At 60.6% G+C, this 21,104-nt stretch overlaps 7 protein-coding genes across 7 annotated transcripts; 2 read left to right on the forward strand and 5 right to left on the reverse strand.

Annotated features, from left to right (window-relative positions):
* Window positions 1-1,460: 1,460 nt before the first annotated feature.
* On the forward strand, window positions 1,461-4,130 carry THITE_2047514 (uncharacterized protein; the record flags this gene model as incomplete). Its single annotated transcript, XM_003651495.1, has 8 exons — window positions 1,461-2,053; window positions 2,141-2,271; window positions 2,375-3,102; window positions 3,139-3,271; window positions 3,326-3,366; window positions 3,414-3,650; window positions 3,705-3,923; window positions 3,978-4,130. 8 exons carry the CDS (start codon window positions 1,461-1,463, stop codon window positions 4,128-4,130), a joined length of 2,235 nt encoding a protein of 744 aa, XP_003651543.1.
* Window positions 4,131-4,689: 559 nt separating this feature from the next.
* Window positions 4,690-6,125, reverse strand: THITE_2064808 (uncharacterized protein). Its single transcript, XM_003651496.1, has 2 exons — window positions 5,794-6,125; window positions 4,690-5,706 (listed from the first exon to the last, which is right to left on the reverse strand). Exons 1-2 carry the CDS (start codon window positions 5,951-5,953, stop codon window positions 4,874-4,876), a joined length of 993 nt encoding a protein of 330 aa, XP_003651544.1. The 5' UTR covers window positions 5,954-6,125; the 3' UTR covers window positions 4,690-4,873.
* An 806-nt stretch (window positions 6,126-6,931) lies between these two features.
* Window positions 6,932-7,090, reverse strand: THITE_2018296 (uncharacterized protein; the record flags this gene model as incomplete). The annotated part of the gene is made up of 1 exon (XM_003651497.1): window positions 6,932-7,090. A coding segment is annotated over one exon (159 nt), but the record flags the coding sequence as incomplete, so codon positions are not given.
* A 776-nt stretch (window positions 7,091-7,866) lies between these two features.
* THITE_2111984 (uncharacterized protein) lies at window positions 7,867-8,238 on the reverse strand. Its single transcript, XM_003651498.1, has one exon. It carries the CDS (start codon window positions 8,202-8,204, stop codon window positions 8,004-8,006), a length of 201 nt encoding a protein of 66 aa, XP_003651546.1. The 5' UTR covers window positions 8,205-8,238; the 3' UTR covers window positions 7,867-8,003.
* A 533-nt stretch (window positions 8,239-8,771) lies between these two features.
* Window positions 8,772-11,851, reverse strand: THITE_56645 (uncharacterized protein; the record flags this gene model as incomplete). The annotated part of the gene is made up of 2 exons (XM_003651499.1): window positions 8,772-11,553; window positions 11,637-11,851. Coding segments are annotated over 2 exons (2,997 nt in total), but the record flags the coding sequence as incomplete, so codon positions are not given.
* A 2,256-nt stretch (window positions 11,852-14,107) lies between these two features.
* On the forward strand, window positions 14,108-16,468 carry THITE_38252 (uncharacterized protein; the record flags this gene model as incomplete). Its single annotated transcript, XM_003651500.1, has 6 exons — window positions 14,108-14,573; window positions 14,650-15,071; window positions 15,141-15,771; window positions 15,876-16,015; window positions 16,107-16,150; window positions 16,348-16,468. The coding sequence occupies 6 exons, from the start codon at window positions 14,108-14,110 to the stop codon at window positions 16,466-16,468; spliced, it is 1,824 nt and encodes a 607-aa protein (XP_003651548.1).
* A 967-nt stretch (window positions 16,469-17,435) lies between these two features.
* Window positions 17,436-21,042, reverse strand: THITE_133372 (uncharacterized protein; the record flags this gene model as incomplete). Its single annotated transcript, XM_003651501.1, has 3 exons — window positions 17,436-17,756; window positions 17,826-18,681; window positions 18,715-21,042. 3 exons carry the CDS (start codon window positions 21,040-21,042, stop codon window positions 17,611-17,613), a joined length of 3,330 nt encoding a protein of 1,109 aa, XP_003651549.1. The 3' UTR covers window positions 17,436-17,610.
* Window positions 21,043-21,104: the final 62 nt, after the last annotated feature.

Here is a 21,104-nt window from a genome sequence, read left to right on the forward strand (position 1 = left end):
TACCTATCTCTCGCGCTGTGGCAGCTGTCCGACGTGGAGGACGAATACGCCAAACGAGAGCTCGAGAGCGAGCGACCGATTGCTTCAGCTCGCGGTACCCAAAAAACACCCACAAGACGACACACCACGCTGGAAAGCTCGTCTCACACCGACTCTCGCGTTCCCACTTGCTTTTCAACGCAGAAGTCACTGGGTGGTACCTAACATGCCCTCCAGATATACAGCCTGACATTATCGCCATCGATTCAAGGCCTCCAAGCGCTTTCCAGCCATCGATCTCGTGCTCGTTCTCCCGAAGGGTCTTCTGATACCCTGTCTGGCCAGAAAAGGTGCGTTCGAGAACTTGTTTCCTTGAATTCACTGCTTTTCAGCTCTCTGGAACTCTCAATTCCCTTGTTTCTTGGTCATCGGATACAATAGGCAGGATCCCTTCTCTTCGGGCCTTCCTATGGGAGTGCTGGTTTCGCGATTTCGGTCGGCTACACACTGAATTCTGGAATCACCTGCTCCAACTTCCCCGCATTGCAATAACTTTGTCTTCCTCCCTCCAATGAATGGTATAATTTTTCAGACAGCCACGCGTGCAGGAAAGAATGAGGCTGGTGGAGTTGCCTCCAAGCTCGTGATGAGCTCACTCTTCGTTCTTTCCTCCTCGCTCGTTGATTCAGAAACCTCCCCGGCCCGATATATTTCTCTTACTCTTCCCCTCACACCTCAAGTCATCCACCATTCTCGGCTCCAACTCCTCTGCTTCTCTATTACACACATCTCTACCAAGCTTCCTGTTCCCCGACTATATCTTACGAGCTTTGCCCTCCCAATACGCTCTCCTTCACGCTTTCTTTCCCACGTTCTCTCTCTTACACACCCTTACCGGCCCTCAGGAGCAGTTCTTCTCGTTCCACTGCCTCAAGATTGCTCGTGAATTCCGATTGAGGAAGGGAACACGAGTCCGGTAAGGCCGGAGGAAGCCGAAATACCCACTCATTTTCTGTCGAGGTCGGCATGACTTGGATGCTAACCGTGTTTTCGCTACAGGAGTCCGCGCCGACTCACAAGGCCCATTTCCGCAGCTCTTACAATCATTTAAGACACGGCATCACCATTCAGAGGCAGACAAGGTTTGCGGAACTGCCAGCAACAAGGTGAGGATATCTTTCGTTGTTGAACATTAGCCTGCTCGGGATATGTGGCGGAATGGGGGCTATAAAAGAATTGTGAAGATGGAGCGCGTCGTTCACGTTCAGCTTTCCACAGCTTCTACGCAGCATCAGCGAAAGCTGGTGTTGTTCACTTGTGTTAAGTGACAGTTTCATGGAGAATGCACGTGTATACATGTTGCTAACATGCTGGCATTCATTAGGATAGACGGACCAACATAAGCGACAAGGGAACTTTACAGGTCACGTCGAGACAACATAGCGCGGGACTCATACCCCGTAACCACACCAACGGCATCAATGGCGGAAGCTTTGCAGACTCCCTCTCATCAGGCCTCCGTCGCCGCGGGTGCTGAGGAATCTCCGGACGGCCCGCACCCCGTTGCAGCCATGAGGACTTCCAGCCGGCTGGCTGCCCAGCGTGCTCAGGCCGCAATCAAGCGGACATATGAGAACCCGGAACCCACGGAATCCGAGAGGACTATCAAACGTTCTCGTCGTGCTGTTCTGTCCGCAGCCGAGAATGAAGCAGCAACCGACACTGAGTCCGAATCCTCGCAGTCCTCACAGGTGACGACTGACAGCGGCCATGCCGAAGACAGCCAAGCAACTTCCACACTGACTATTCTCGTGTCAATGGATGACGCTACTGAGAATGGTGCAAATGGAAGCCCGCAGATCGCAGTTGCCAAAGACGCCGTCGTCCGCCCCCCGGCGGCTGGCAGGCCACTGGTCTGGGCAAATGGACGCGGGAGCCTCTGTGAAGCCTTGCCATATTTCAAGGCTCACAAAGGCAGCCTTTACTCTTCCGGTCTGGTCGCTCAAGGCATGTTGGTTGACCGAGAGGTTGACCGCCTGGACGTCTTCGGTTCACAGGTGGTCATCTCCGGGATGTAAGTCTCAGCTGCCCTTCGAAGTACCCCTAGCACCCTGTATCTCAGAATTTGATGATGTCGTTGCTGACTGCCCGGAAATTGCAGTGGCGGTGGCCGTGTCAAGGACCCGCAGACGGGCACAATGATCCGCTCGAAAGACACGTCGGACACTGCGGTATCCTTCAAGACGGCCATGAATGCATTTCAAGCGAAATCCCTTGTGGCCCTGATTGCTGGTAGGTCTCATCGGGATGCTGGTGTAAACAATGACATGACTCACGCTCCGCATAGGCGAGGACAACCCCCTTTATCCGTGCCAGCCACCCCATCCTTACGCAGTCCTGGGCTACTTCCACATTACCGATATGTGGAAGGAGAAAATGATCCCCGAAGGAGCCAAATCGCCGGTCACAGTCTGGCGCATGCGCTTTGAAAAGGCAGACCTGACCGAGCCCTCTTGGTGGATGCCTGCCGTCGAAGATGCGACGGTCTCCGACACATCTGTGGACCTGAACGTGAAGGCACCAGTGATCACTTGCGGCACCTGCGAGACTCCCAGCAAAGAAATCTTCACTGCTGGTTGGGTGTGCCTTAACCACAAGTGCGAGAAATTCTTTCAGCTCCGCAATGGCCACGCCGTCGACATCAAGTCCCTCGCATACACTGAGAGCTTTCTCAATGAGCGAACACCATTTGCGGGTGAGGTGCCTTCCGTTGTGCCTCCGCTCCCCGACCATACTGGCCTCCATGGTACGGAGATTTCCCTGCGGCGTGGCTTTGTGTGCCCCGACTGTGGCTGCTGCAACCGCCGGGTATACTGGAACCGCTGGGTGTGCGAGAACAAGGACTGCCAATATGCTCGCGACGCTCCCATGCTTCCCTACCCCGATGCCCTTCTCGAGGAGGAAAACGCAAAGTTTGAAGACATGGTGATGGACAGGAGGGCCAGGAACGGGGTAAATGAGAACCCCCTCAACAAAGAGTCCTTCGTCTTTGACCCATTTGCCACTATCTACCAACGGGGCTACCTCCGCTATTCACAGACGCTCGACTTGGATGGCTACCTGGTTCGCCAATATTTCCTCCCAGACTCTTACGGCCAGGTACTGGGATCATTCAGCATCTTCTCCGCCAAGGATGAGATCAAGAGCGTGCCCCATGGCCCGGACGATCTCTTCAGGACGCTGGAACTCACCGATATTGGACTTCGCCGGAATCCCGCTGCCGTCTTTGGCCGTGAGCTTCTCAGCAGGATGCGCATGCGGGGACAGACGCTAACAGACTTCTCAGACAAGCTTGAGGGATACACCCGGCACTTCCAACAGAACTTCGTAAGTCTTCCCCGGGGTGGAGGCATCCGCTGTTCTAACGAGTCCAGGGCGCGAGATACAAGTTCGGTGTGACAGTCCAGTCGAGGGGCTTTTCTCAAGCTCCGGACGTGATCCTCCGTGCCCTCCACCGCCTGATCTGGGCAAAGACGGTTGCCGTTGCCGCATCTAATGCTTTCATCAGGACGCTGGATCGGGGTACCAGGGGCCAGGATTCACTGGTGACCAACGCCCGCGATTTCAACGAGCTGCTGGCCCTCGGATACATGGAGGATGACAAGATCAACGTACGTCTGTCCTTTTCTTGCCTCAGGCTCCATGCTCACACTCAGAAATTGCAGTATCACGATGACGGCGAGGAGGAACTTGGGCCAGTCATTGCTGCTTTGTCGCTGGGCTCCCCATCCACCATGCGGTTTCGGCCCAAGCGGGGAACGGGGTTCTTCCTTCCGACTCACAAACAGCTGGGGAAGGTCTGCTACAAGGAGGTCCTCGAGGTTCCCATGAAGCATGGCGACATGATGGTCATGGTCGGGACCAACATCCAGAAGGTTTACGAGGTGCGTTGGAGTATCCCCATTATCTAACCATGAACATATGTCTGACATGAATAGCACACGGTCGACCCTCACGGGAAGCGTCGCTTCTCACTTACTGCCCGGTACATCGACCCGGAGAAGATGACCTCGCAGGCTGACCGGGATGATGCCATCATCAAGGGTGCAATTCCCGCACACGCGCAAGCCTTCGTCTACGATGGCATGTGAATCGACCCCGGACAGCTCCAGCATTCGGATGCCGCATCTACGCCAGCGAAAACCACACGTCCCATTTTTGGTGACGAGATTTGCACACACACACACACGCAGCACAATCTTTGCTAAGCTCACGACCATTTCCAGTCATCTTGGGCTTGATTGCGGTCATTTCCTCGTTTATTCGATGCGTTCATCTACTACAGGCGGCATTCCTAGGGACTTGAGATCTTGCTCGCGATCCCGGTGGCAGAATCTGGCGTCAGAAGCCCCAGATATAGGCAGGGTTTTCCCGGGCCATTACATGGTTTGGAGGATAGGGCATTCGCACACTCACACGATATACCCAGGGCGGCGGAGAAGGGAAATTTCTTAACTCTGGTCATATGGTTCACCAGTGATGGACAGGTCTCTTTTCTAGTTGGGCGCCGGACTCGGGCGACGCGCTTTTCCGCTTTGCGTTCTTTTCATCGAGGATTTCCTATGGCTCAATCTGCCTCAGCGCTCATTCCTAGGCCGAAATATAGCTCGAGAAACTGCGGTCTTCAAAACATGATGCTTGTGGCCAATGTGAACATGCAACATTTGCTTACTGCGTAGACCTGTGCACAGAGCGAAAACTGAGTGAGCAACCCCTGCAGGGACACAGCAGCATCGAGCTGTCACAAGATAAGTAAGTCTACACATATACATTCACGAGACAGCTCATGCTAGGCGACAATGAGCGTAACAAACCCATCTCTGTGGAGTCCGCATCAGCTGCTCTTTGATTCGGACCCTTTGCGCGTCCCGGAAACGAGCAGCACGACGCTCCCCAGCTGCCGCCTCAGATCCTCCTTCTCGACGTCATGCGTGTCCTCCACCTCGCCCCACTGGCGCGTCTGCCAGGTCACCTCGAGACTGACCGCCTGGGCAGCCTCTTCGACCCCAAACCGCTTCCGGTTCTTTTCCTCCTCCACTCCGGCCTGCCCATTTGCTGGCCCCGCTGCCGCCGCCCCTTCCTCGCTCCACTCCGCAACCAGCCGCGCCGCAGCCAGCAGGCTCTTGCCGGCCAGCGTCGCGCGCTCCAGCCCCGCCAGCTCGAACCCGGACAGCGAGAGGATCCAGTCCTGCACCGCCTCGCGCGTGCCCGGCGCCTGCTGCCGCGGCACGATCGACGCGCCCTCCAGCACGGGCTCCACGCGCACGCCCGGCCACAGGCGCGCCGTCACGTACGCCGCCGTCTCGGCGTACGCCTGGCGCTGCCGCTCGTGCAGCTGCTGCGCGGGGTCATCGTGGTCGTGGTCGTCTGACTCTTCCGGAGACGGCGCGGGGCAGAAGCACAGCAGCGAGTCCGTGTCGAGGTACCGCAGCAGCGTCTGGGCCACGCCCGGCCGGAGCGAGGCGTCGGCCGTCAGGTCCAGTGCGCGGCACACCAGCGAGGTCAGCGGGATCATGTGCTGCTTGGTCGCTTGTGAGGCGGACGTTAGGGAGTCCCATTCGAGGGCCAGCGCGTGCGCCAGGTGGGGCTTGGATGGGGGCAGCCGGATGATGGATTTCGTGGTTGGGTGGCGGAGGGGCCGGGTGTCGAGGTGGATTTCGAGGGCGCCTGTTGTTTGGGGGACGGGTTGTTAGTAGGGTTTGCGGGAACAGAGAGGGACAGAGGTGGGACGGAGGGGGAGGGGGGGAGTTGTACCGTTGACTTCCCGCACGTGGACATCCTTCCAAAACCGCCGCTTCAGCCGGCCGCCGGCGCTGGCGGTCTGGGTTGTTTTAGCGCCCGCGCTCCCACTGCCCTGCTGCTGCTGCTGCTGCTGCTGCCTCAGCGTCTTAAGGTCGCCGGCCTGGCGCAGCATCTCGGCCTGACGGCGGCGGCGCGCCAGCCGCTCCTCGCGCTCCTCGCGCTCCTCGGCGGCGAACTCGGCGGTCGGCTGCGGCGGCTCAGGCGGCGGGCCGGTGCCGTACACCGGCACGACTTTGGCCGGCTGCGGCGGGTTGCTGTGGATCGCGCGGGCGGCGCGCGAGGCCGCGGCCGCTGCTGCTGCTGCTGCTCCGGCGGGGGACGCGCCGTTGAGCCGCAGCGGCAGGCGGAGGAAGAGTCGCGTCGCAGCGGGCGCCATGGTCGAGGTCTCCTCCGGTGGGTGGTGACGGTGGGACCGGTCAAGGTACTCGGTGTGAGCGCCAAGGGATTGGCTACCTAAGGTACATACACTCGAGTGCGGTGCGAAGAGGGCGGCAGTCAGTGGTAATGTCAACCGCAATGCACCAGCAATTTTCTGTCACAAGACGACGGGGGGTCTCCTCGCTGGCAGGGGTCCAGGCGCGCTAGCAGGGATAGCTCCGCGCGGAGATGACCCGATTGGAGACGGAGTTGTCCAGGGCAGCCGATGACATCACTCTGCCCGGCTGGGGCTGCGGCAGCGACAACTGCACTGCATATCGAGCTTCCGCAGACTGCTGTAGTCGTACAGTAGACGTACGGAACACTGGACACACAGTAGACGTACGGAGCACTGAAATGAAAGCTTCGCGATTCCCAATGATATATCCCCGCAAACTAGGTATTCTTGGCCACTTCGAGTAACTGAACTGGGACGGTTTCGCCCACACTTAGATCGTGTCTTGACCACGAGCAGGACCTTGCGAGTTGATTGCCTCAAAATGCTCATCTGCGAATCTATGTCCCCCTGCAGCTTTACCCCCTGCAGCCGGGATTAGCCTGCAATCGAGCCCTCACACTACCAGTGCAGCGACCAGAGAGCGCGAAGAGGGCGCTGACATCCAGCCATCCGGCCGTTCGCAGCGCTGCCCTCGCGAAAACCTCGCTCTGGTTCATAATCTGGACTGGAGTAACTGCCTGCCACGTACGACCATACGCAGTAGAAAACTCGGGATCCCGTCCGCTCTCCCCTAGATAAGCTACTGACGGCCAGATTAGTAGTTGGGTCGGTGACGACCAGCGAATCCCTGGTGTTGTACGTTTTTTTGGGTTTATTACCTTTTTCATTTTGGCCTGTGAAGTAACTAGACCACTCTGGTTATGTGGGGTTGTCTACACAGTAGGTGCTATCCGTACAGCATCTACCATGCCCATATCAAGCCGAACGAACGACTCGAGTAGTAGCAATTGGGCATTTATTAGGGCCTGAGAGCAGCACCACAGTCAGTCCTGCCCAGCCGAAGAGGCCATTACCTAGTTAGTCAGTCACTCAAGGTAAACAGAGGCGGCCCATACCGCGCAGTCCGCAGTAGAGAGACACAGATGTCAGTCAGTCAGTCAGTCCGGCAGAGAGAGCCAAACAGCCTAGGTAATGACAAACATCCACCCGCCATATCTAGCTAAGTTAGCTACACCCCGACAAGGAACAAAACAAGAACCCCATAGCTGTACATGTATGCTCTCTATCAAAATAAGGAAGGGCGAGAGGAAAATAAATATCCGCTTCCCCTGACCCCAAACCCCGTCACCAAAAAGCATGGAAGAAAGGAAAGATATACCCGACAAGCAAGGCCAGAAGAGAAGCTGCTGCAGACCCCAGCCGACCGCGCTGCGCTGAAAAAAATGTGTGTGTGCAAACGAATAAACCCTCCTCCACGACACACTTATATATACCGAGTGCGAAAAAAGTAGATATATAAAGATGTAAGCGAGCACACCCCCCTGCGGGAGAAGCAGAAGAAGAAGGATGTCGCTTCCAAGGCAAGTCCCTGCGCCTTCTTCTTATTAGATAGGTAGGCAATCCCCAACCGCTCTGCTCACCAGATAAAAAACCAAAGAAAAACAACCCGCGCCTTACCACCCGATCAACAATACACAGGGTAGTAGGCAAGCAAGCAAGCAAGCAAGCTAGAGAAAACCCCAACCCCTCTCCCCGCCCGCGCTAACTGTGACTGAGTCAACGCCACTCAATAAGGCGGCCGTGCAACCCCCTCATAACCCTGCCCCTCATCTCGACCCTGACCCAAACCTTGACCCTGACCCAGCCAGGCCGCCGCCGGCTGCTGCTGCTGTTGTTGTTGCTGCTCCCCAGCGCGCGGATCAATCCCCCTCAGCAGCGCGCGCAGGTCCATGGCAGGCGCCGCGGTCTTGTCGCCGTCCGCATCCATACCACCCCCACCCGCATCCCCACCCCCATACCCACCCCCGTACCCATACCCATCCGCCGCCCACGAACTGGACAGCGCCCGCTGCTGGTGCTGGTGCACCTCGCCGGCGCGGCTGCCGCGCCTGCTCCTGACGCTGCGCTTGGCGGTCGACGGCCGCGGGGCGAGGTTGCTGGCGCGGGCGGGGTCGGGCAGGGCGGCGGAGGAGGAGGAAGGTCGGGGGTGAGTAGTAGGTGTAGGACGGAGGGCGGGAGCGGGGACGGTCAGGGAGGTGGGGATGGGTGGGACGGGCGGCAGGGCGGCGGAGACGGAGGCGGAGCGGGCCGGTTTGTTGTTGTTGTTGTTGTTGTTGTTGTTGTTGTTGTTGTTGGTGGTGTTGTTATTGTTGTTGGCGTTGTTGTTGTCGTCGGGGACTGGCGGGTGGGAGCTTAGGGGACCCCCTGGTGGGCTCATAGACGTGCCGGAGGGCTTGCGGTCACGGGCGATGGGGCGGTCGGGGCTCGGTTCGATGGTCGCGCTGGTGTTGTTGTTGTTGTTGCTGTTGCTGCTGCTAGGAGCAGGGGCGGCGGTGGCCGCGGCGGGGTTGAAGGAGAGCTCGCTGGCCGTCATGTCGTAGCTGACGAAGCTGTCGCTGCTGGAATCGTCGTGCTGGAAGGCCGGCCCGTGCACGGTCGGCGGCGGCGGCGGCGGCTGCAGCTGACCCGACAGGACCAGCTTGAGCTGCTCGACCGAGGTGACCTGCTCTCTGCCTTCCGCGTGCGTCGGCGGCGCGGGCGAGTGCCCGCTGCGGAGGCTCGTCTTGCGCGCCTTGGCGAGATCGCCCGCCGGCGACGCCGACGGCCGGAGATTTGCCTTGCTGCCGTGCGGCGACGGGCGGTCCGGCCTGAGGCTGTGCCCGTTCGCAGTCGGACCGCCGTTGGCCCAGTTGGTGCCCGTCGTCCCGGACCGGGATCCGTTGAGCGACGCGGACTTGCTGGCGGTCTGCACGGCCGCCAACACGGCCTCGCGGCTCCAGTCGCCGAGCATCTGCTCGCGGAAGTGCGCGGGAACCTCCTGCTCCGGCTCGGCGGTCAGGCCCGTGCTCAGCGTCGAGCCCAGTATGGGGTGCGAGAAGCTGCGGCCGGGGCTAGCGGCCGGGCTCTGCGGCGGGGAAGCAGTCTGCTCCTCGTAGGCCGTGCACACGCAGTCCACCAGCGCGAGCCGCTCGTCGAAGGGGAGCAGCGCCTCCGACTCGATCTCCTTGAGAGGCAGTCTCGGCTCGGACCGCACCGTCCCGGGCGTGCCCACGAGGTCGAGCCGGGGCGCCGGCACGCTGACGCCCTCGACCCAGAAGTTCTTGGTGCGCCGGCGGACGATTTCGTTGTGGATCGCTCTCCCGATCATCGAGCCCTCGAAGTCGAACTTCTCGGTCAGGACCCAGAAGTAGCCGTGCACCAGGCTGCCGAGCCGGACCTTCTGAATGGGCGTCTCGGCGTCCTGGATGTCCTCCTGCAGCCTGAAGATCATGGGCAGGCCGTATCGGACAGCGTTCACGCCGAGCTTGTCCACCAGCTTGGCCAGCAGGACGTGCAGGAGCACCATATCGCTTTCGTAGTCGATATACTGAATGGCGTTGTCGTAAACTGCAAGATGCAGGAGCTGCAGGAACTGCGACCGAGGCACCTTGGCCGGCTTCTCCCGGGCCGAAGTGCTCGAGACTGCCCTCCTCGCCAGCGACGCGCCGCCCGGAAGCTCTCGGTTCTTCGGCATCGGCCGGGCGACCTCGTCCCGGATGGTCCGGTCGGCGCTCGTCGTCTCGCGGTCGAGCCAGGTTACCACGGCGTCGACATAGGCCTTGCGGACGAGGCCGTCGGAGTCCCCCAGCAGCCACTGGGTGCCATCCCATACCTCGACTGGCACGGGGCTCCTTGACAGGGCGGCCAGGTTGCCGCTCATCTTGGTTTGCGGGTTGGCGACGAGCAGGACTGATTTGATCGCCCGCAGCGCCGCCATCTTGGCAACGCTCAGCGAGAACAGCGAATCGACGTGATGCTCGTCGGTAACAAGCGCGTGCGCAGAGGACTTGGGCGTACCGTCGGCCTTGTCTCCGTGCGGGGAGCCCGAAGCGCTGCCGGAATGGGGCGGCTTCAGCTTCTGCAGTATCGTGGAGATCATGTCGGAGATCTGGTCGGCGTAGTAGACATGAGTCGCCAGGTCCCCAATGCACTCCTGCAGGCGGAAGAGGAGGTTTTTCCGCTCGGCCACGGCCTGCTCGGCCTTGTCGGCGAACGGAGCGCCGGTGGGCGCGCGCGGATCGGGCCGGCCCGGCAGAGGCGGGTCGCAGCGCATGACGTTCGGGTCCCCCGGCATATGGACCAGCCTCCGGATGTGGGCGGTGAATTGGAGAAGGACGTCCATGACGCTGAGGCCGATCAGGTTGATGTCGGACCGCAGAAGGGCGCCAATCATGGCCGCGAGGACGATGTGCTGGCGCAGCGACTCGTCCGTGAGCGGCAGCTGGGCAAGCGCCTCTACGGCTGTGACGAGGATGGTGAAGCGGTCTGCGACGGGAGCCCATCGGGCGGCCAGCAGGAACATCTTGATGGCCCAGCCGCCGTCCCGACCGTTCGCGTCCGTCTTGACGACCTCCTCGTGCTGACTCACGCGTTCCTGGACGAATTTGAGGAGGGCGACGGTGGCGGCGTGGGCTTGCGACCGGTTTGGGGCCACGAAGATCTGGCGAAGGCATTCCATGGCCAGCACACCGGTATCCTCCTCGGCCAGCTTGTCCATGTCCACGGCCGTGTCGGCGAGCGCGATGGGGTTTGCGTTGGACTCGCTCTCGGCCGTCTGCACGGTCGCGACGCTCGTGCGGCGCCGGAGCAGCGCGGCGCCGAGCTTCTCGCCCATCTCGGCGCGCTGGTGCAGCACGTCGAGGAAGTCCTCGTTATCGGTCCACAGGTTCTCGAGAATCACGGGGATGGCCAGATCGTACTGCTGGGTGGTGGCGGAGGAGAGCGCGTCGGACGAGGCGACGCTCTTGATGGCTTTCAAGCCCGTGTTCCTCCACCGCAGTGCGATCGGCTGGCTCGGCTCGAGCTTGCCGGGGAAGGCGCGGGTCGACGCGAGGGACGCATACTGCTGGAAGACGTGGAGGTACTGGCGCAGGTAGGCCTGGTCGCCCAGGAGAGAGGTGGGATCGTGGTGGGCGCAGAAGGCCTCGAAGGTCGGGACGGACGACTCAACCATGGTGATGTCGCGGGACTTGAGGATCTGCTCGAGGATGTGGAGGACGCACGAGGCGAACAGCGGGAGGTCCTTGGGCGTCTTCTCGATCAGGGCCGTGAGGATCTGTAGGGTTACCTGCACGTTGCTGCCGCGTCGCCGAGTTAGTGCCGGGGAGCCGCCGGTCTCTACGGGGGAAACGGCAAGGAAAAGGAAACGGGCATGGCACACCCTATGCGCTGGCGGTAGACGTCGCTGGCCGTCTTCTTCTCGAGGAAGCTGCCAACCTTCTGGATTTTGGAGCGGCGCGACTGGGCGTAGAACAGCAGGTAGCTGAGCTCGCTCGAGTTGGGCTTGACGTCGACGGCGCCCTTGGTGGTGCGCGGGTAGCACTTCAGCACCAGCACCTGGTGCTTGGGCCGGCATTTCTGCTCGATGGCGTTCATGGTGGGCGCTGGGTTGTGTTCAGTCCCGGATGCGAGGTACTACGGATCGTACAATGGATCCGGATCCGTCGTATAAAGTCTGCGTCGCGGGAGTTGACAGCGAGGGCAACGGGACGGGCGGAGGATGATTTCGACCGGGCCTACCGGGCCTCTTCGGGCAGCCGCAGGCCTTCGCGACGGTGCGGGGGTGCGGGCGGGATGGCTCCTGATGGAATTCCCTCGCTGCGACGCCACGCTCAGGCCAACCGATCGCTCGTCATCTGAGGAGTTCTCGGGTCGTTGCCGGTGTTGTCGTTGCGGGAGTCCCGGACGGTGGATGGGATGCGGCGCCAATGAAAATGTCACGGTCGAAATTGCAGCGCGGGCGCGCTGACAGACAGGGGGTGGAGGCGTAATTTACAGGGGCGCGGCCGCAGGGCTGCCGGGGTGTTGCTGTCACAACGTTGGCTAGGTAGGCACGGAGGATACCTCCCTACCTTAATCCATTCGCGGGATGCGATGCCTTTCAGCGTTCCGTTGTGTGTTGTCGTCAACATTACCGTCGAGACAACGAACACCGCTTGGCAACTAACCACTTCCAGGATAAACGAATTCGATGCCAGCAGGATAGCTGTCCTCGAACCCAAGGGGATGCTGACGAAGTTGCATCATTAGTCAACGCTGTTGGCCAATGGCTGCGAACCAATCTCGGTCGGCGCGCCGGGGCGCTGAACCGCAGAACCGCAGGTGTGGGGGCGTGCTGGTGGCTGATACCAACGGCGCGCCCGGCTCGCGGCGTTGGGCCCAGTATCCAAGACGAACCGATTGCATTCCAAACAACCTGGAAACCACTTCAGTTCCCGCCCGACGCCCCCCAGCAAACCGGAGTGTGTTTGCAGGCACCCAACACGGCTCACAAGATCTGCCTCATGGGCGATGCTGCTCTCGGGTCACACCTGTGCAACTTTACATCGCCAGATCAGATGCGCCAGTCTACAAGTGACAGCAGAAGACGGAAACGAAAGACGAAGCCCAGGGCACCTTTACAAATTCCGTCAGGTTCACTTACCTTGAAGGTAAAAAAAGTGGGGCGACCGATAACTAAGCCCTGTTCTGTGCCTCGCAATCTTGGCCGGGGGAGGCAAGGACCTGCCGTCTCCGCCCAATCTCCGCCCGGCCAGGCACCCGGGCCACGGGGACACACGGGGCACACCAGGCACACCGGGCATGCCATGACAATCACGACTGCGCGGTGGGCTGCTGCCGAGGCTGCACCGGCACGGCAGCAGCGGAACCACCCGAGTCGAACCCACCCGCCTTCTGTTTAACTTTAACCCGACACACTCCCTCCTGGAATCCCTACCTCAACTCACTGTTACCCGATGGCTGGCGCCTGCGTGGCCCGGTTCCTGTTTTCCTTCCCGGCTTCTGCGAGTGACCTCACCGTTAGTTACCGCCAGATGCGTCTTGAACATGTCCCAGTGATGGTTGTGGAGCTTGCTGCTTCTCCTGATTCCAGGCATCCGGGCGAAAATTCCAGAGTTAAAATTCCCGAATTATGTAGTGTACACTACACTCGACAGCCAGACAGCAGCTAAGCCTCGACTCTTCCACTGCTAGGATAGTATAACTCGCTTGTCCCCAGCATAGTCCCGTATCCGTCGCTCCCGTCCGTATTCCTCTCGAATCGATGAAGCGGCGGATGGGATTAAGGTCACCTACCTTAGTTACCTAGCCTGTGCGGGGGTAGTGACTCCAGAAGACAAACAAGCCACCGACTGCGCCTTACACAATACACTGGACATGACGCAGTGGCATGGCACACCGCCTCAGCCCCTTCTCTGTGATCTTGGTGCGGATCGCCGCGGCATGAGAATGCACCGTATTACGGCACTTGCCCTGTGCGGTCCCGGGGCAGTGGATCAGCGCAAGCGTCTGGCGCTGGGCTGAGCCGGGATGGTCCCCGTGTTCTGTCCAACGGCGTGCGTTTGCGACGAACACGACAGCCCAATCCGGCATGTGCCCATCGCAGAGCTGGGCATCGGTGTCGCTACCACGCTAACTGACGTTGCCACATTGACGTTGGAGATGGCTGGAAACGACGGAACCGACACCCGGGGCCGCGACGGAGGCCGCCGCTGGCAACTGTCATATCTCATCATGGGAATGAAATAAATACCTTGCTGAGCCACCGCCATTGCGGATGCGACAACTTGGCTCAATGGCCGCCCAAGCCGCTGCCATCCCATCTCCTGCTCCCAGTCTCGCATTGTCGCCATGTCGTCGCCGTCGCCCTGGCGCGGCCGTCTCGTCTGCGCTCTTCAACTCGCCGCGCCCCTTCTCTCGGCAGCTGCCGGCCTGACCCCGTCTCTCCAGCTCCAGCCGAGACACGACGGGCCTTCGTCGTCGTGCAAGGCCGTGCCGGGCACGCCGGGCTGGCCGTCGCCGCAGGACTGGGCCCGCTTCAATGAGTCGCTTGCCGGCCGACTGCTGCAGCCGCCTCCTCCGGGAGCTGTCTGCCATTCCGGACAGGCCTCCTACAACGCGACTGAGTGTCCCGCCGTCCGCACCGCCTGGTCGACCTACGAGTTCCATGCCGCCGACCCCATCTCGGTCGACTGGAACCAATGGGCCAATGACTCCTGCCTTCCACAAGAGGGTGCTCCATGCAGCCGTCAAGGATATCCTGTCTTCGTTGTGAACGCGTCCGAGGCCCGCCATGTGCAGCTGGCCGTCCAATTTGGTGAGCATGAGCAAGAGCCCACACTCCGGGGCTCCCCAGGGGACTGGCAGCTGACACCAGAGGTGCTGCCGTGCAGCCAGGAAGCACAACGTCAGGCTGGTCGTCAAGAGCAGCGGCCACGACTACATGGGCCGCTCCAACGCTCCGAACTCGCTCTCCATCTGGACGCACAACCTGAGAGGCCTCCAGACCCACAACTCGTTCCGCCCCAGCCGCTGCAACGTCACCATCGAGGGCACCGCCGTCACCGCCGGCCCCGGCACTTCCATGTGGGAACTATACAGCGCCCTCGACGCCCTGAACCAGACCGTCGTAGGCGGCGGAGGCAAGACCGTCTCTCTGGGCGGCTACCTGACCGGCGCCGGCCACGGCTTGCTGTCGCCCTGGTACGGCCTGGCCGCCGACCAGGTCCTCGAGATGGAAGTCGTGACTCCGACCGGCGAGATCGTGACGGCCAACGAGTGTCAGAATGAAGATTTGTTCTGGGCGATGCGCGGTGTAAGTTTGCTCCTCCCCCACCTTTTTTCTGAGAACACAGCTTCTGAGCTAAGTAATTTCCTGTCATAGGGCGGCGGCTCGACCTTCGGCGTCATGACTTCGGTCACGATGAAGACGTTCCCCACCCCTCGGTTAGAGACGGTGGACCTGATCATCCTCACCACAAACGTCTCTGATCCCCGCCCGGTCCTCGACATGATCGCCTATGTCCTGAGCAACTTCCCCTCCTTCGGCGACCAGGGGCTCTCGGGCTACTCCTACTTCAGCCCCGCCATCACCGACCCGGACCTGGGCGGCAACACCACGATCGGAGGCTTCATCATGTCCGCCGCCCTGCGCGACAGCTCGCCCGAGGCCATGAGCCGGCTATGGGACCCCGTGCTGGCGCACATCAACGCCACCTGGCCGGGCCTCTTCCGCGCCATCCCCCGGCCGGCGTCGTACCCGTCCTTCCTCGCCTGGTACCGGGACCACTACGACCAGAGCACCGCCGGCGCCGACATCTACCTCGGCTCGCGGCTGCTCGACAAGGCCGCGCTGACCGCCGACCCGGCCAAGACCGCGGCTGCCCTGCAGCGCTGGTGCAACGGCTCCGTCGCCGAGGCGTTCCTGGTGTCGGGCAAGGGCGTGTTCGATGCCCGCCCGCGCGGAGGCGGGAACGCCGTACTGCCCGCCTGGCGGAAGTCCTACGTCCACGCGCGTATGTTCTAGTCCCCCCCCTTCTGCGGCCTGTTCGCCGCCTTCAGGGTCTCTTCGCTGTGTGCTGTGTGAAAGCGAACTAACATAGTTATGCGATATCCCCAGCCTTCGGCGCCGAAGCCCCGCCTCTGGACCCGGCCGCCGCTCTGGCCGTCCTGGAGCAGATCAACACTCGTGTGCAGGCGCTCAGAGAACTCGCCCCGGACACGGGCGCGTATGTGAACGAGGCGAGTCTCCTGTTACCTGTTTCCCCCGCCCCTTGTTGGGTCTGTCCCGTAGTACGATACTAACACGACGCCCTCCCCGGGCGATGCGATGAAGGCCTACGTCGATGAGCCCGACTGGCAGCACGCATTCTGGGGGTCCAACTACCCGCGGCTGTATGGATTCCCATTTCCTTTCCCTCTCCCTAGCACACCCCTTCACCGCCTCCCCCTTTTAATCTAAGATACTCCCAACCGATTCCAAAACCACTCAACCAACTCCCAGTTGAACCTCTCAATCACCTACCCCCCGTAACCCACCTCCAAGGTATATCTATCAGACTTACTAACCCAAACTCCGAACCCACCCGCAGCGCCCGCATCAAGCGGGCCCTCGACCCAGATGACGTGCTCTGGTGCACGCCCTGCGTGGGCAACGAGCGCTGGCGCCAGGTCGGCGACCGTCTGTGCCGTGTTAGCGGGCACCAACACTAGATTACATTACCTAGGTAGTTATTGATTTTTGCTGAGTGGCTGCTGCTCGCCCGCCCGCCTGCCTGCCTGACCTTGTATGTACATACCTACGTAAGGAAGGGAGTGAGGCTTCCTCGCCTGACCTGACCTGACCTGACCTGACCTGGCCTGGCCTAGGTGGGAGTAAAATTCCATCTGTCAGGGGGGAAGTTAGGCGGGGAAGAGGAGGAGGAGGAGGGAATCTATCTGTCTGTTCCCTCCTTCTTTTCTCTTCCTAAATTAGCAGACAAGCTTGCTTCCAAGCAGTAAACATCGTCAGGTTGTACGTTCTTCTTCTTTTCGTTGCAGGACTGGCTGTGAAAAGCGGTTGCAAATGCTTTCTTGTCTTGCGCAACAGACTGCAAGCATTTATCATCGCGACTTTTATTGTTAACTATAGCATCCTAGTCATTATCATCACCAACCTCCTTCTCTAGGTGGGGAGGGGAGCTAGATGGGAAGTAAAGCGCTCCCTGACGGGAAACTGCCTAAGGAAGGGTATGAGCTACAAGCCACGTTGCGACGACTGAGCAAGAACACCATTCATCAACTACAAGAAAACATAACAGGACGAGCATCTTGTCAACAACTCATCTAGCCACTCACCCCCTGTACGCTTCTCACCACCCGAACAAGTCACGTCAGCCAGATCAGACCGTCCGTCTGGCTCTGATTCTGATACCACCGACTAAAAGTTGTACTTGTACATCCATCCATCCATCCATCCATGCAGCCGCGCCCAGTCAACCGTGAACCGAACCTCCGCTCCCGATGCTCTAACTAACCATATTCTCCCCCAAACACCCACCACACGCCCACGCGGCACCAAACTTATACCATTAGTTACCAAATACAGCACACCCGCAGCACAGCACAACCCGCTTTCGGCGGAGCCGTCTGTGTCTCACCTCCAGACCGAGCAGCACCTTTCTCTCCACCCACCCCGGAACCCGCCAAACTCAACATCCATCCTCAAACCGACTACTTGTATATATTCAGCCCGTACCAAACACCATCCCACACCAGACACCATCCCATACCAGCCACCAACACCGTTTCCTCGAGTACCCACAAAACATGCAGCGGGAACACAAGCCTTGCCCTGCCAGCGTGCGCAGCTCAAATCACAGAAACGCCACACTCTCGTCACACCCGACCGCCGCCACTTCCCTCCCGCGTTGCTGTCCTTCACCGTCGCCGTCGCCGCTGGCGGCGTCCCCTGCCAGCAGCACCTCCGCAATCCCCGCTCGCCAATTCCCCGTCCCTTTCTCTGCCGAGCCATACCCACCGCCGGAAGACATAGCAGTAGCACAAGCACCACCGCCACCGCTACCACTACCGCTATGATTACCGTAACTAGGCTTTCCACAAGCAGCAGAAGAAGAAGAAGCAGACGAAGAAGGATGGAACGAGACCGGCCCGAACTGCCTCAGCACCGCCTCGCTCAGACCCGGACTCGAGAGCAGCGACATCGAATCTGATCCGGCCCCAGCGCCAGCCTGTCCCTTCGTCAGCGACGGCCGCACGATCCGCAGCGGCTCCGGCCGCAGCTTGCTGCGCGGCGGGACTGGCGGCGGCGGCGGCGGCGGGCGGGTGGGGCTCTCATTCTCGGTGAGAACAGCTGCGCCACTGATCGACGGCAGTGTTGTTGCTGCTGTCGAGGTCAAAGTGCCGTGGGTGGTAGCAGTAGTGGCCGTGGATGGGGACGGAGATATTCCCTTCGTGGAGCGTCTCAGGGGCGAGGGCGGCGGCGGGTAGGGAGGGGCAGGCGGGGGAGGTTTGAGCACGTTTGGTTCGAGCTGGGAGAGTGGAGTTGCCGTTCTCGTTGCTGCTACTGCTGCTGCTGTCGTCGTCGTCGTTCTCCTCCTCCTGCTCAGCGGAGTCGGGGTTGAGATGGCGGGCAGAGCCGGTTTCCGCTCGGCGGAGCTGAAGACGTCGCCACCCTTGTCGTCGTCCATGTGGTCGTCTTCGTCGTGGATCTGGGCTTGCTCGCGGACGTGGCGCCTCGTGGACGCAAAGTGGCCGCTCAGAACGCTGCGCGGCATGGTGGGCTGGCCGAAGACAGCCTCGGCTGGCTTGGAGGGGGTCGGAGACGGCTCAAATTTGCCGATGTTGGCGGACAGCCAAGTCTTCCACTCGATCGAGCTCGCCGCGGACGCCTCGCGGCAGCCGCCAGCGCGGTACATGGCGGGGGTCTCCATCATCACGGATTGCTTTTTCGTTGCTGCTGAGGGCAACGCTGACCCGAACACGCCGTCGTCTGAGGAATAAATGCTCTCGGCGTAGTCGAGGTCCTTCGCGGAGTTGGACTCGCTCGCTAGCAGCCCGGTGAACTGGCTCGAGTGACGCACCTGAGTGCCCGTGTCAGAGTCCTGCTCGCTGGCGGAACTCTGTTGGGCCCAGGCATTCTGCTCCTCCTGCATTGACTTTCTAAGAGCGCGACGGTAGGAGCTGGCCGTCCTGAAGAGATACGAGGCCGGGCTGTCGACGACCCTGGACCGCCAGTCTGACTGCGCGTCGTCCTGGGCGAATATGCCGTTGTGGCCGGATACGGCCTGTTCCTCATCTCCGGCTTGCCCGCTTGCCACATCAGCCAGCCCACGATCAATCGGTCCCAAAGAGCCAGAAACACCGCCAACTCTGTCCCGACGACGGTTGAGCGGAGTCGGAGTCACCTCGTGATCATTGGTTTCTTTCTCGTCCCAAGATTCCCGGAAGCGAGATAGATTCTCTCCTTTGGAAGAGCAGGTAGGCGTGATTATGCTGTCAGGTGCTTCCGGATCTTTCCGTCCAGGTCTGATACGTCTGATGGTGTCGGGTGTGTTGCTAGCAGAGCGGTCTGGATGCTCTTTCGGAGGTGCAGAGCGGTCCGACTCAACGGCCTCAGACCGCTCCTCCGCGGTCTTCTCCTTCATCTTCAAACCCAGTGCGTGCATCCGTTTCACGAGAGCCGAGTAGATGCGCTGGCTGTCCACAACCGGGCGGGAGGCGACGGGGCGGCCAGCGGCGCTCTCGGGAGGCTGGAACAGCCCTGAGCCGTGAGGCTGTCTCGGCAGCGAAGTGGACGGGGTGCGCGCGCCATTCTCCCTGATAATAGAAAGGCGCTGTCTTTCCCATTCTCTCCACTGCTGCTGCTCCTGGCTTGTCAGCGTGCTAGGTCCGGAATGTACCCAGCTCGTCAAGGAAGAGCCGTCCGACACGTTCCGGTCTCGCTCGCTCTTCAAGCTCACCACGCTTGCCCTGCTAGAGTGAACGAGCCCGGGCGACACGATCTGAAGGGATGGCACTCTAGCCGGCGGGCCGCGGATGACCTCGCGGTCTTGATCAGCAGGAGCTTCAGCGTCATCGCTTGGAGTCGGGATGACAGTGACACGGCTTCTCTGGGACTCAATATGTTGGCAAGGAATTGACGCTGCACCCTCATCAGGTTTTGTGCCAGAAAAGAAGTTCTTGATTTTAAGCCTGAGCGACATTGACGCTTTCCTCGTCTTCAGACTCAACGTCTTCTGCTCTGCCGGGTAGTTCAACGGGCCCGAACTGGATGCCGCGAGATCTTCAGTCGTGCTGCTGCTGCGGAGAGACTTGCGCAGCTTCAGATCCGTCCGGCGACTTCTCGAGCCGAACAGCGTGGATGACTTGTATCGAGGCCGCCGTGCCTTGTCCTCGATGACGGCGGATCCGTCTTCGAGGAGACCGGGCAATCTAGAAGACTGTGGCTCTCGGGTGCTTTCATCTCGGCTGGTGCTGGACCTGGAGCGGCAGGTTCGGTGCGTCAGAAAGCTCATCGACTTGGGAGCTCGCAGTGTCGGCATCTCCCGCGGGGATTGGACTTCGGTGGGCTCAGAACGGAAGAATCTGCGGGATGCCGACATAGACGGGAAGGTAGACTTGGAGAACCTGCTTCCCAAAGCCTGCCCGCTCTCGTGGCTTCTCCTGGCATCTTGCGGAACGGCCCACATCGACCGGGATCTGTGAAGACGGCGATACGACGATGGGGCGGACGCAATGTCGTCCTCCAAGGTGTAATATTCCTCCCCAGCGGCGAGAGCATCGAGATGGCCAGTAGCGATCTTCGGAAACGAGACTGGGAGCGGCGCTCTCCGAGGAGCGCTCGCGGGTTGGCCGGCTGACTCCGCCTCGCTGCGTCCCAGAGCGTGTCTCTGGGGGCTCATCGGTCCAGCCCCATCTCGCCCGTCCGCCGAATGCGTGTCTGAGCCTTCGCGAGTGTTCCGGCGCCTTGGCGGCACAAAACACGGTCCCACAAAGCGTACGCTCTGTCGGCGGCGGAGATCTTCATCATTCTCGATGGAGTCACCCTGGCTTGTGGCGCTCCGCTCAGACAATCGGCAGGGAGACGACTCCGGGGGCGGGGGAAACAGGGACATGTCGGTGGTCGCGCGGCTCTGGGCTCTGCTGTAGGCCTCCCAGGCAGCAATGTGGGCATCTCGTTGCGCTAGCGCGGGATTGATATGTTCGAGGACAACTCCGCGCGTGGAAGAGGTAGACTTGCGGCGTCTGAGGTCCGGTGTGGACTTGAGGCTGCGCCGACGCAGCATCGAAGCGGTCGACCGGGGCCGTGTTCGGGTAACGAACGATGTGGTCGCCCTCGCACTGAGAC

The sequence above is a fragment of the Thermothielavioides terrestris genome, chromosome 2 (genome assembly GCF_000226115.1).
Source record: "Thermothielavioides terrestris NRRL 8126 chromosome 2, complete sequence".
Taxonomy (NCBI): Eukaryota; Fungi; Ascomycota; class Sordariomycetes; order Sordariales; family Chaetomiaceae; genus Thermothielavioides; species Thermothielavioides terrestris.

Excerpts from the sequence above, each read along its gene's own strand:
- THITE_2064808 (XM_003651496.1), bottom strand. The coding sequence starts at position 5,953 with ATGCTGCGCCAGGCCGGCGACCTTAAGACGCTGAGGCAGCAGCAGCAG. Across the intron at positions 5,707-5,793 it reads CCACGTGCGGGAAGTCAACG|GCGCCCTCGAAATCCACCTC; the intron begins GTACAACTCCCC and ends CCCAAACAACAG.
- THITE_2111984 (XM_003651498.1), bottom strand. The coding sequence starts at position 8,204 with ATGGATGCGGACGGCGACAAGACCGCGGCGCCTGCCATGGACCTGCGC.